Raw genomic sequence first — 13,883 nt, forward strand, 5'->3', positions numbered from 1 at the left:
TTCAACCCAAGACACAGTAAGGACGGCCCCCTCATTTAAATAACATTTCCTCCTGTATTTCATGCTGTATTTCTCTGCCTAAAAATAAATGAATAAATATAAAAAATAAATAAATATGAGGGCAGAGTATTTTTATTTCCTTATTGATTGATATTTAATTCTATTTCCACATTTTTTCTTGTATTTATTTCTGTATTTATTTTTACTTTTATTTATTTATTTATTTACAACCTGGCAGCTCTGTTCTGGGCAGTTTGCAATTTCTTCAGTTGACCCTTAGATGCAAAGGACCACACAGGTGTACAATAATCCAGGTGACATAAAATGAATGATTTACTCACCTGTTCCACAATGTTTGAAGGGACATAAGAAAGTCATTTCTTCGCCATTGCGATACCACTACCCATCTCCTTCAGGATAGCATCAATGTGTTCAGTAGAATAGATAATATAAAAAGTACATGCCCTCCAGCAAACAGGAAAAAGAGAATCAACAAAATCCTCAGTATAATCCCATATCAGAATGAATGGAGTGGAAAATTGACTTGTGCTCATTTAGAACATCAACTGATGTCGTTTGAGGGTCATAAAAATAGGATAAAAGCATTTCTGTGTCTGTTAGTTTTCTGTTTGAGGCACTGATGGAAAGAAGCAACATCTCCAGATTGAGACGGGACTTTCTGAACATTTAAAAGCCCCAAAACGATCCATTTGCTTTCATGTAAGAAACATCAAATTAGGAGTTTCTTTTTGTTAAAGCTTTGGAAATACTTTTATCATCATCATCATCTCATGTGAAGAACTTAGATGGATTTCATCATCAGATTATTTCTGTGATTTTATGACATCCATTTGAAAAATAGGGAAACTAAGAGAAAAACAAAGTGTTTAAGAATTAAAGAACAAACAGGATAATTAGACTGTTTCACTCTGTTCTGGTTTAAACAGATTTATCTGACTGCAGGCTAAAACACGGCTTGTTTACTCAACGGCAATTATAAGCACCAGGAAGTTTCACCTCTTATTTTCAGCCTTCGTCTGCTTCATTTATCACTTTTCTTTCAGATTCCACTCTCTTCAAAATGATAATATCATAACCAACATCAGAAAAGAGTCAAACAGTATCAGATCTGATCACAAACTGTGCTCTTAGTAATTACAGACCCACTAATGACCCTGCAGGAAGTCTCTGTATCTCATGTGTCCTTCCTGTGAACCATCCTGTGTGCAGCATCATGGGAATACACAAACATCAATCAAAACACCACAGCGCTTATCGTTTCCTCGTTTAGTGTTCGTGTAACTGACCTCTTGAGCTTTTTAGAAGCTGGGAAGTTTGCATTTCTTTTTCACTGATATTATCCAAAATTCATAACTTACTTTTTTTCCTTCAAATTTAAAAAATCAGACCTTTTCATATGAGTGTGTTAAGCCAGTAAATACTCACATTGATGATGTTACTCTTCTCCACCAAGCCCTGGATTTCACTCAGGATCTTCTGCATGCTGGACCTGTGTTTGCACGTCTCAGGTGATCCACCTGTCGCCTCCCCAGCCGGCAGATCGGCTTTCCAACCCGGCGCTGTCCTCTCAGGCTCCATGCTTCCCTGGATCTGAGGCTGAACACACACAGGACGAGGGTGGTGACACATGTAAGCCCGCTGCTCTCCTGTGTTTGTCCACAGATAATAACATAGCTTCCTGCTCGTTCCTTGCTCTGCAGCAGTAAATATCCGTACGCCTACGGTGGCCCAGCGAGTCAGTACAGTTAGCAGAAGAATGTGCCTGAGTAGGGAGCAGCCTGCCTCAAGGGAGAAGTCTTTTCAGCCACAAAGAGTTACCTCCCTGTTTCCTTTAAAGAAATGAGTGATCTGTTATAACTTGGTGAGACAGAACGAGCACCAAAACATGACTCGAGCTGTGTGGTGACTCAATTTCTAACAGGGGAGGTTCCTCCTGACATGTTTTTGGTAAGAGCAGGGCGTGGCTTTGAGCAGGTAGAGCGGGACAGGGATTTGAAACAGGAGCAGGTTCCTGGTTGGCCGCTTCACAGTAAAGCAGCTGTAGGTTGTGAGTAAAAGAAAAGATTTTTTTTTTTCTTTAAAGGAAAATTGAAACTTTTTTTTTTAAAGACTGGAGTTTTAAAGTGGAAATTTCCCTTAATTTGAGAACTTTAACACAGATAAGTGTGATTGCACTGCAAAAACTGAAATCTTATCAAGTGTTTTGTCTTATTTCTAGTAGAACATGTCTTTTTAGACTCAATATGAGCCACATTCACCTGACCAGTCTAGAAAAATGTCTTATTTAAAGTTATTTAAAGACAAAAATGAGGTCGGAATTAGGGCTGCACGATTATCGCATTCGCAATCGCAATCGCAATGTCAGCACACGCAATTACGTAATCGCAAAAGAGGATATCGCAATCGCAATGTCAGCACATGCAATTCAGATTTTTCTCCATGATAACCAAGCAAGTCTGTAGACTCATCATGACACAACATTTTTTATCAAATCGCAAGCACAATCGCAATCGCAATATTGTCCACCTAATCGCAAATCGCACCTTTTCCCCAAATCGTGCAGCTCTAGTCGGAATAACTTGTAACAAGTTGAAGAAAAATTAAAAAAATCTGCCAATGGAACAAGAGAAAAGTTACTAGATTTTTTTTACTTCTTCAGACCTTATTTTGTCTTCAATTAACTTGAAAAAAAAACAAAAAATATTTTTCTGGACTGGTCAGTTAAATGTGTCTTATATTAAGTGTAAAAAGACAAATTTTACTCAAAACAAGACAAAAACACTTGATTAAAATGTCAGTTTTTGCAGTGTTGGTCAGTGTCAGTAATTTTTTTTTTAAAAAGTAAAGTTCTGTATAAAGAGATGGACGACATGCCTCAAACTGCTACCATTGTTAAAACAAAAGTGAAGCTAATATCACCCTAGTGTCAGTGACATCTTTCAGAGCAAAAGCCCGTGTTAAAGTGATCTGAGTGGTATGAATGCAAACCGACGTCACACTTTTTTTTTTGTTAACTACAACACATGTATGAGTTAGCAATGTTGATACTGTCCAAGCGGCAACCTCCAGTCTAAGAACATGAGACAATGCTGAAGTGCTAAAATTTGCTGTTTCTCGAATGTCCGTTTGAAGCTGGCTCTGGAAGAACTGGAAGTCACAAACACACCAAGCCAAAAAAAGCAAAAATGAACATATTTACAGCCTGGTTCAAAAAACGTCTCCTGTCTGAGTCGCTAATTTTACTATCAGCACCATCTGTGTAGGAGTGAATTTTTTTCTTACTAGGCCATTCAGAGGATATCAAAATCGCGAGCCTGCCCAATAAGAGGCACAGCTGAGGGTCACGTGACCGACAGGGGCCCTATGCTGTGCTTCATTTTCTGTTTCAGAAACAGATAGGTGACGTCGGGGAGACGACGTCCTTGTTTTATAAAGTCTGTGGGTACAGTCTAATAATGATGCTAACACTTTTGGTTTCTGTGAGGGATTATGCCCGACGAGATGTCCACTGAACCGTCCAATGTGAAGCAGATCAGTCTTTTTCTGAAGATTGGTCTTGAAAAGAGGGGGGTCAGCTTATCATCTGGGTCGTCCTACATTTTGGTCAGTACGGTAAGTCTACAGTTTTACAGTTTCATTTAGCAGATGCTTTTGTCCAAAGCGTTGCACAACATAAGCAAGAATTTAGACAGAGGATAAACAGAGGTAGTGTGGCAAATAGAAAATAATGTAGAATATCCAACTTACCACAATCAGTTGTTGCAACAATATACTACAACCCTTGACAACATTCAGTAATTAGTGCTAAAAACCCTGTGAAATAAGGTCTGTTAATGTTTCTTCCGAGTCTCTGTTGCCACGGTTACCAATTAGCGTTTGAGCCAGCGCAATAATTTAGAACAATCAGGCTACTTTTTTTTATAGGTGTCCTATAACACTTTTTAATGGACACCCTGCAGCCAATCAGAATCGAGTATTCACCCAGACCACGGTATAAGTAAAATTCAGTGACTCCTGTGTCAGAGTTTGTTTTTCTATCAACTGGTCTCCTCTACTTTGTTAATCCAGAACAGAACACAACAAGAGGCGCATTTGTCAATAAAGCTGTCAATCACGACGTCACAATCCCTTTTTATAGCATGTTATCATTAACTGAAACAAACTTTTAAGATAAACTTCATCATAAAATAAGTCAGAAAGCTTGTTAGATAGTTTTTCCTTTTCATTTTTTAAGCATGAGCTAGCAGCAGATAGAGAATTCATCTTGGCCTCACTTTTAAGGAGCTTAACTTACGCTAAACCTTTGGTTTTAAAAACCACATGCCACCTACTCAACAAGACATATTTTAATATCTCTGGGTGTTCAAGCTTTTGTAGCTCGTAAAGACTTGGTTCCAGTTTTAAAATTTACCTGTTTCACAACAAGCTGTAACATCCCGATATGAACTTAATAGTTTTTTCTTTCTGTCTTTTTTATGTTTATAAAAGTATTTTGGTATTTGAAGGAACATGTTTGGACACTCTTGCAGGAAAACAAATGTCAGCTCTTCACACACAGAGAGAGAAAGAGGAGGGCTGTTATTACTCGGGGTAATTACAGGCGGTTTGGAGAAATTCCTCGGCTCCTTTAAGCATTCTGGCTCGTAGAGAATGCTGCCAGCTACACATGCTGTTTCTACAAAGCTGCACATGAAAACCTTTGTGCACAAGCCAGTAAGATTCAACCAGGTTTTCAGTGGGTGATGTAAAAGCCAGAGATGAAGGTTTGGGTCACGGTCAGGTCCTGCACTGTTTCTGAAGATAGTTAAAACAATCAAATGTGTTTCTGTTTTTCTTTGAGGAAAGTTCATCTTAACTTCTAATGCAAACTAATGCAAGATCCTCTTATTGGCTTTAATTTTATGGCATATTTCTTTGATTTAAAATGTTCATTCTTCTGTATCACAGGAAATGTACAGCTCCTCGACTGGCAAAGCCATGTCCGACAAAAAAGATAAACATCAAACCTGGGCTCTGTTTATGACATTCAAATGCCAAACGGTGGGAGGAATAAATATCCGAAAAGGAAATAAGTTCCAGAAAAGTCCTGGACTGAACTGAGGATAAAAAATTCACTCTACAAATGTCAAAATGCAAAGTTTCACAGGAAGCACCCCCTCCTCAAACTCAGGGTAACATGAGGACAAATAAACGGTTGATAAATGTCACAGAGGACATGATGCCTGTTATTTAGGAGAGTTTTTTTTTTGTACTTTTTATTCTGTGAAGATTTCTCTAAAAGCAGCTCATAAAGGCTGCACTGCACCTGTTGTGTCCTTTACCTGTGCAAATGGCAGAAAGCAAATTAAAGACAGGTCCTCGGGTCCTTTCTGCCGAATTGTTGTTCCTTTTTTGTTCCCTCCACTGGCAAGGTATTACCTCCACTGTTAGGGTTTCATCCCTTTCTGGCCATCTTAGTGCTTTATCAGTTGATACCATGTATTATTTCCTCTGCAGAGTCACATGACCAGCTGCACGGAACTCCTAACTAGTGTGTGACATCATCACACAACTGCAGGGGATTCAAATTCACAAATTCACAAGTGTTAACAAACGACTCGTCAGAAAGGCCAGAATGTTGACCTAATCTGTGTAAAAACATCATACTTTAGTGGGAAATTTTGTGAGGAATCTATTCATGGCATTTTCAGAGCTGTACAACTTTTACTTTTTTGTCTAGAGGCCCAAATGCGGCAGCCTGCACAGAGCTGAAAACTGAAATTTTATTTTTAAAGGCAAATTGCCAGCTTCCTGTTGGAGATAGGTCAGGGGTGTCAGCATAAATTTTTTTTTGTGTCAATGAGACAAACATTTTGACGTTGGTTTAATCTCTGTAGGACATTCCTAGTGGCTGCTAGAGCCATTTTAGTATGCTTAGATGGGGATAGAGAGCATATTATGGAATGTTGGGGGTCATGTTTGGTATCATATCGAAGATTTTGACGCTCATAATGTGTGTGCCAATTTTGGTGAGTTTTTAACATGTTCAGGGGGTCTAATAAGCAATTTAGTAGTGGAGGGAGTCATTATTTCCTCTGTTGAGTCACATGACCAGCTGCACGGAACTCCTCATCAGTGTGTGACATCATCATAGCAGAGGGAGAATTCAAATTCACCAAAACCTTACAAACTACTCGTCATATAGGCCAGAATGTTGACCTAATCTGTGTAAAAATATGATATTTTTGTAGGAAATTTTGTCAGGAATCCATTCATGTCATTTTGAAAGCTGTACAACTTTTACTTTTTTAGTCTAGAGGCCCTAATCTGCAGCCTTCATGGTCAGGAATGAAAAATCCCATCTGTTTACATGGAGGAAGCTGTGAACGGTCGCCAACTATGAGGGCTCGCCCTTCGAAAACCAGGTTCAAAAAACAACTTCCTGAATAGCTTTTGTAGAACAGGGTCTAGTCTGTCATGTGAGTGAATTTCAAACCGATACCACTTATGGTTTGGAGGAGATAAATTTTGCAAAAAGGGTAAAAATGCAGCGAAATCTTATTTTGAAAGGCAGATTGCTGGCTTCCTGTGCAAGTCAGGCGAAAAAAACCTCACCCTTTTTGTGCGTCTCAATAAGACGAACATTTTGACGACACTCCTACAGCTCATTAGAGCCATTTTAGTGTGTTTCTGAGTGCCTAGGTGGCGCTACAGAGCATATCATGGGATGTTGGGGGGTCATATTTGGTAAAATTTTTTGATTGTGTGCCAATTTTGGTGAGTTTTTGAGCTAGCTTAGGGGGTCTAATTAGAGCTCTAAGCGCGGACGGAATAATAAGACAGAAAAGGATGAAATACAATATATCTTCAATGCAACATCTACCTGAGTCTGTGTCTCCTCTGAAGCCGCCATCCATCCACGTTCCTCGTCATCACGTCCCTCAAGCATTCCTGAAAGTTTGCATTCTGGGGCTTCAAGGCCGGTTTGGTCTCCTGTGCTCTCCGTCCCTCCTCCTTCCCCCGTGCTCGCTGCAGCACTCTGCTCTTTATTGTCACTTGTGGGTGTTTGTGTTTCTGTTGCAACGTCTCCCTCCGCGCTGCAGATGACTGAGCTCATTGTTTGCCCTTCAGCCTCGCAGAAATCTGTCATCTCCTCCGCTCTGACATCCTGAAACCTCGTTCCTGCTGCGTGTGCAACAGTGAGTTCAGCAACGCTGCCACATGGCGTGGAGGAATTTAAGACCTGGTTGTGGGTTACCTCATGTGTTTCCTGGAATGATAAACTGGCACTTGTGGGTTTTATATCCTGCAGGTTTTCTGAGACTGAGTGACTCTTTTTTGAGTCTGGTTCATCAAATCCAGGGCAGATTAGTGATGAGGGAAGTCCAGATTTCTCCTCAGGAAACTCAACACTTGTCTGACATTCAGGTACATCTGGACTTGTGTCTTCATGGATTAGCATGTCCCGTGGCTCCATCTCTAACACGATAGTGAACACTTTCTTTGGGCTGACAGGGCTGTCTGTCTCTGGTTGGATTGTTTGATGTTCAGACATAATTTCTGGGCTAAAAAGGGAAAGTTTTTCAACATTTGTGGGCGTAGATTCAATAAAGGAAGCTACATAAGATGCTGGAATTAATTCTTTGGATTTTTCTGCAGCTGCCACCGACAGTTCACGGTCCTGGTTAAAGGGGCAGTCATTCAGCAGTGGCTCTGTTTCCGCTTTCTGGGCTGTTAAACTTGTGTTTGTAGTATGAATCAATTCAGTTGTGTCATTTATTTCTGGTGATACTGACTCCTTGGTTTCTGATTTGATGATATCTACTGCTGGGAATCCATCTACATCTTCTCTGTCTGTTTCTAAAGTGTCTTTGTTCTTGATTTTGTTGTCGTTCTGGTGGCTTGCTGAGTTTTCTTCCCAGTCTGTCACAGGATGTGAAGGATGCGTGACCAGAGTCTCTCCAGGTGATGCTGAATGCGGCGTGATGGAGATGCTTTCTTCAACCAATCCATGATGAAGATCTTGGTCTAAATCTTCTTCACAAAGACCAACCTGTGAAAAAAGGAAAAAGAAAGCACACTTAAAAATCATTCATCATGAAAGTGTGACTTCCTGTGTTAAAGACACTTTAAGAGACTATCTGTTGCAGACACCTGTGGCTGTAATCTGTAGTGTTTTTCTGGGATAAAGACTCTGTTTCCCATGAACACCATCATCCAACGTCGTAAGGACGTAATGCTGCATTTGTACTCGAAAGTTTGAACTTCTGACTCATAAGTCGGAGCACCCACACCACCCACGAGTTCCCAGAAGAAAATTCTGAGTTCAGGGGTAGACAGTAATTAAGCTTCTGTTTTGTTCCTTTTAATTTAGAATTTCTGACGAGTGTTTGTCACATAAATCAGCTGTATAAATAGTATTATTCTATGTTTATATACAGAAATATTGCTGTTAAGGCAAGTTTTCCCGACTTGGCAACTGTAACGCTAAACTCGGAGATGACGTCATTCCCACTCCCGACTTCCCAGTTCCAACCACAAGTGGAACGCATAACTCTTGTCAAGGTTTGCATTTGTTTTGGAGAGCAGACCGTCATCGTAACTCTCATCTTCTTTGTTTATCAAAATTTCTTTGTTTAGTTTATGTGGGAAAAAAACAACAACATGTGACTGACACCTGACTTTTGCCAGGATTAACATTGGTTGGCATCCCAGAAAAAAAATGATAAAAACAAGAGTTCCACAAAAAACTGTCACAATAAATCCTCTTTTCCCAGTAAGATTTTTACATCAGCCCAAATAAAACAAGATCAGATGACCTCTCTTTTCTTTTGTTTACAAAAACTTTGAAGAATACTTCTGCTTTACTTTTTGTTTAACCAAAATTTTGAAGCATTGTTGACATTTTTGCATCAGAGAAATGTATTTCTGAGCATTGAGCTACCTCTCTTTAAACTTCCTTGTCGTCTTTGAGGATCTTTGGGTGTTTTTGAGCAGTATCTCCAAGATAGTGAAGATTTGTTTCTTCCAGAAAAGTCTGACTAGTCCGCAGATAATGAGGAATATTATTTAGAAACGACAGATTTCTCCTTTTAAATTTTGGATCATGAATGGGCAATAAGGTGTCTAGTGGTGACTATCCCCAGGCTTTCTGTTGATTCTTGAAGTGACTGAGATCTTTCATTGAGAGCAGATTTATCCTCTGTCGTTGCCATTTGTTGACTTGCCTGAACTTGTTGAGCTCCCTGGTTCCTGTTCTCTGCGAAACGACCCAGACTCTCTCTAATGCTGTCTTCCAGCGCCCTCTTGTGGTTTTGGAGGTTGCTGACCTGCAGGGAGAGGCTGTCCTGGGCCTCGTCTGAGGGTCTGACCGAAGCTGAGTCCTTGAGAGTAATAATCTGTGACAGGTCTGTTTCCATGTCTGTTACTTCCTGTAACAAACCCTGAGAAAGTGAAGACAGGAGGAGATAAAGTCAGGACAGTCTCTGTCTCTTGATAAAAGTATTTTTTTTTTCCATGATTGGAAGCAAAACAGATAAAACTTCAGGATTTATGACAGCATGAGGGTCAGGTGAGTGGACGGTCTTACCTGCAGGTCTGATGCATCAGGGATCAGAGCAGCTGAGCTTTCTTTATTCGCCGACTGACATGAAAACCTTTCCTGCAGGGACGTCAATCTTTGTTGGAAATCCAGAAATAACTGTCTGAGACGTTCCTCATTAGAAACACCACCAATACAGGAATCCTGCAGACATTTCAGGTGAATAAATTTACTATTAAACTACTATTAAACACATACTTGTTTAACACACTAAAAAATCTGTGATCTTTCGGTTTCTATTCATCTGAAACAAACTTCGACACTGCAAAAACTGAAATCTAATCAAGTGTTTTTTGTCTTGTTTTGAGTAAAATTTGTCTTATTAGACTTGATATAAGCCACATTCCACTGATCAGTCTGGAAAAAATGTCTTTTTTCAAGTTATTTAAAGACAAAATAAGGTCTGAATTGCTTATAACAAGTTCAAAAAAATCTGCCAATGAAACAAGAAAAAATTGTTTGAAACTAGAAAAATGTCTTACATTACTTTTCTCTTGTTCAGTTGGCAGATTTTTTTTTTTTTAATTTAATTTAATTTAATTTTTTTTTTTTTTAATTTAACCGGGTTTGTCCCATTGAGATTAAAAAACCTCATTTTCTGCCAAAACAGGAAGCACAAAAAGAGACAAAACACAAGATAATGGATTAAAATCGCATTCTGGGAATCAATAAAACACAGTCATCCTATAGAACCAGCCTTCATGTCTTTATTTTAGATTTAAAAACATTAAGGAACGAGCTCCTAAAGCTTTAAGTCGTTCTGCAGCTGGTCCCAAGCTGCACTGCAAAAAACAGGGTAACACTTTACTTTAGAGGTCTACAAATTTCATTGCTCTTAGGTAATAATTAGACAAAGTTTTTCTCTTATTTCTTTGAATTTACCCCTGAAATTTCATGAGAGTTTGGTGAAAATTAGCTCATAACTTCAGTCCAGATTCTGTTTTGCAGTGCCCCTACTAACAGTATCTATCATAATAAGGTAAGGCCAATTTCCAACCCCACTCTTGGTGAATTTCACATCTGAAGACTTCAGATGTATCATGTAAAACATTATAGGCCTAATCATAAAGGTTTATCATTTTGCTGTGATCTCCATTATGCTGTAGGCTACTAAAGAACTTTGTGAAATTAATTAACAAATAGCTAACTATCAACTGCTTATTGTGAAACTGAATTATTCACTGAACATTTCAAAGGAAATTATCAGTGGAAACAATGAGCCTAACTTTTGTTTTCAAGAACTAAGCAGCTATTTATCACCTGCTTCTCTGGAAATAGCAGAGAAAAACATTTTGTGGTGGTTGTGATTTAATTTCAAATAAATTATGTGCTAATCGTCACCTTCTTACTTTGCAATTTGGAGTAAATTTCAAAGAAACTGGAAAATAAACAGTCACCTACCAATTGTGACTTGTGACAATAAATTTGGACATTATTTTAAAGAAGTTATGTGCTTTCTTATTCAAGTAAAGAAATAAGAAAAAACTTTGTCTAATTATTACCTAATTGTGATGAAATGTGCGGACCTCTAAAGTATAGTGTTGCCACATTTTTTTGCAGCGCACAACTTGTTTCTGAAATAAAAACTCAGTTTTAGCCTCAGATTTACTTGTTATAAGCAATTTAGACCTCATTTTTGTCTTTGAATAACTTCAAATAAGACATTTTTCTGGACTGGTCAGGTGAATGTGGCTCATATTGAGTCTAAAAAGTAATTTATTACTGAAAATAAGACAAAAACACTTGATAAAATCTCACTTTTTGCAGTGTATGACCATCAGATAACTTCAAAACTTCTTACAGACACTCTCCACATAAGAAATCCTTTTGTTCCAATGATTTAAAACCAGTTTTTTAAACAACAGACTGAACAAACGTCTTTCTTTTGGTTCTTAGTGAGTGAAACTGTTTGAACGCAGGTTTTACTGGTCGTATTAACTGTGTTTCTTCCTCGTTTACTCTTACCTGATCGATTCCAGCCCCCTCCTCCTCCTCTTCCTCTGCTGTTGCTCTTCTCACAGCCTGAAACATATTTCCAATGATTAGTTTTGCATTGTATTCAAAGTAAAATCTGTTACTGCACAGACACACAGACTTTCTTACAATCTGTGCGAACAAATCCCTCTATTCAGCAACAATCTGACACACCTCTTCCAAGGACAAGTAGTAACAAATGCAGATGAGCAGAAACAACAGCTCTGTGAGGCCACACCTTCGAATGACTTCACACTCGTCTCTAACAAACATTTATGGCTTCATGAATCAGTGTTTTCCTACCGGAGCAGGCTCAGGTTTCTCAGGACTCTGCAGATCTTTGTTTCCAACGTGTGGAGAGTCAACAGGTTGGATCAGGTCTCCCTCTGAGGGTCGAGGTGTCTGCTCGTCAGAGGAGCTGGGCTGGAGGTTGTTGATGACCTTGTTGTATCGCTGCAGCAGTTTGAAGCTCTCTTCCACAGGAGCCGAGTCCTGGAGGGAGCTGTGGTGTAGAGATGAAACCAGCTGCTGTAACTCCTCCGTCCTTTCCCTGAAGAGAAAACACAAGATATTAGTGCTCAGAAACTCTGAAATACGGACAAAGAGGGAATAGCTGGGCTGTTTTTAGACAAAGCTCAGGTCAAAGGTTAAGAGACCATATTTCTAAAACATATAACTCCAGTCTTAGCCTTCCTTCGCTGGTTACTGATACATTTAAGAATTGATTTTAAGATTTTATTGTTGACTTTTAAAGCTCCAGACTCAATACGTGCCTGGTCATAACCTAAAATCCTCAATCTAATCAATCCTCTTTATTGATACAGCACATTTTAAAAACAATCAAGTTTCCCAAAGTGCTGCACTATAAAAATCCAATAAGAAAGTCAATAAAAAAATAAATGAATTAAGATAACACAAAGAAACCAAAAGGAGCCATAAAACAAAGGGGTTAAGACCATTAAAGACATAGAAGGACAGAGATCACACAACTCTCACGGGGAATTAAAAACGAAAGAATAAAAAAAAAATTTAAACATCCCATGTTGTGCAAAAATCACTTTATCAAGTCTTTCAGTGAAATTTGTGGGTCTTTGTCTTTCCTCCCAGCCCACAAAATGTGATATCTAATGACAAAACCTGTACTTAGTAGAGCTTGTGAATGTAAAATCCTGACCTAAAACCAGCTGTTTGGAATTTGGGGATTTGCTGACGTCAGCGATTCCCTTTTTTGACCAATCAGGAGCAAGTCTGACCTGATTGGTCCACCTGAGCCGATACCCGATTCCTCCCTGCTGCTGGAGAGAAAACTCCCCAGCAGCAGGGAGGAAAATGCTGAAGTTGAAGAGCCATCACTGCTCTGTTTTTGGCGGTAAACAGCCACATAGTTCCATGCACAAGCTTCCCATCTCAGAAGAAGACAGACTAAGTGTCTAGAGTTCATTAATCAAAGAAATGTTCCAGCTACACTCAGTAAAACTGTGCATGTGTGTGCTAGTCACTTCACGGCCGACTGCTTTTCCAACTTTGGACAGCACAACAGAGGGCTAGCCAATAGACTGGTCCTGAATCCAGGCGCATTACCAACCATCCACCAACAAACCTGGGACCCTGGAAATGTGAGTATTTTAAATGCTGTGTGCTGTGGAGCAGATGGAAGAGCTTTTCCTCAGTGTCCCCCTGTCTCTGTGTTAGCTTCAGGATGCTAACTTTAGCTGCAGTTAGCCTGTTGTTTTAGTCTATAATGTTACGTTAAACGAGCTTCTCTGTTTTCTAAACATTGTGCACTCGGAGCTCGTGGCGCCGCTCTCAGTGACGCTGAAGAGCGGGGCGGTATCTGCGGTGGCTCATTAACATATGAAGGCCACGCCCACTAAATCAGAGCGTTCTGAACAGAGGGGCTATGAGAGCCTGGAAACAATGCTGCTGTGCTTGATTTATTGGCTTTTTGGACCAAAACATGTTACTACTATTTCATGAAGACATCAATGATCCAGATGAAACTGCAGAAAAGGAGCAGAATATGGGACCTTTAAGACGTGATTTAAAAATCAGTAGGGTGGGGGATGTTTTTATTTTGAGCGGCAGATCATTCCATAATTTGGGAGCCACCACCGAAAAGACGAGTTTTTGGGACCACGAGGTGAAAATGAAGAGCAGACCTCAGGGATGAGGCCTTTTTTTTTTTTTTTTACAGTCATGGTTACAAGCAATTCAGACCTCATTTTTGTCTTTAAATAACTTGAAATCGGACATTTTTCTGGACTGGTCAGGTGAATGTGGCTCATACTACGCCAAAAAAGACATTTCT

General features: G+C 39.4%; 1 protein-coding gene across 1 annotated transcript in view; it reads right to left on the bottom strand.

Moving 5' to 3' along the window:
* Positions 1-13,883, bottom strand: part of syne2a (spectrin repeat containing, nuclear envelope 2a) — a 129,392-nt gene that overhangs the window by 72,751 nt on the left and 42,758 nt on the right. The window contains exons 37-42 of the mRNA XM_074684749.1: positions 11,879-12,125; positions 11,567-11,623; positions 9,590-9,745; positions 9,228-9,443; positions 6,884-8,053; positions 1,447-1,617 (exon numbers count right to left, since the gene is read on the bottom strand). Of these exons, the coding sequence (XP_074540850.1) occupies positions 1,447-1,617; positions 6,884-8,053; positions 9,228-9,443; positions 9,590-9,745; positions 11,567-11,623; positions 11,879-12,125 (2,017 nt within the window). The remainder of the gene's footprint in view (positions 1-1,446; positions 1,618-6,883; positions 8,054-9,227; positions 9,444-9,589; positions 9,746-11,566; positions 11,624-11,878; positions 12,126-13,883) is intronic.

Source organism: Halichoeres trimaculatus, unplaced genomic scaffold (genome assembly GCF_033239565.1).
Source record: "Halichoeres trimaculatus isolate MK-OKI-2021-1 unplaced genomic scaffold, fHalTri1.1 fHalTri1_scaffold_13, whole genome shotgun sequence".
Taxonomy (NCBI): domain Eukaryota; kingdom Metazoa; phylum Chordata; class Actinopteri; order Labriformes; family Labridae; genus Halichoeres; species Halichoeres trimaculatus.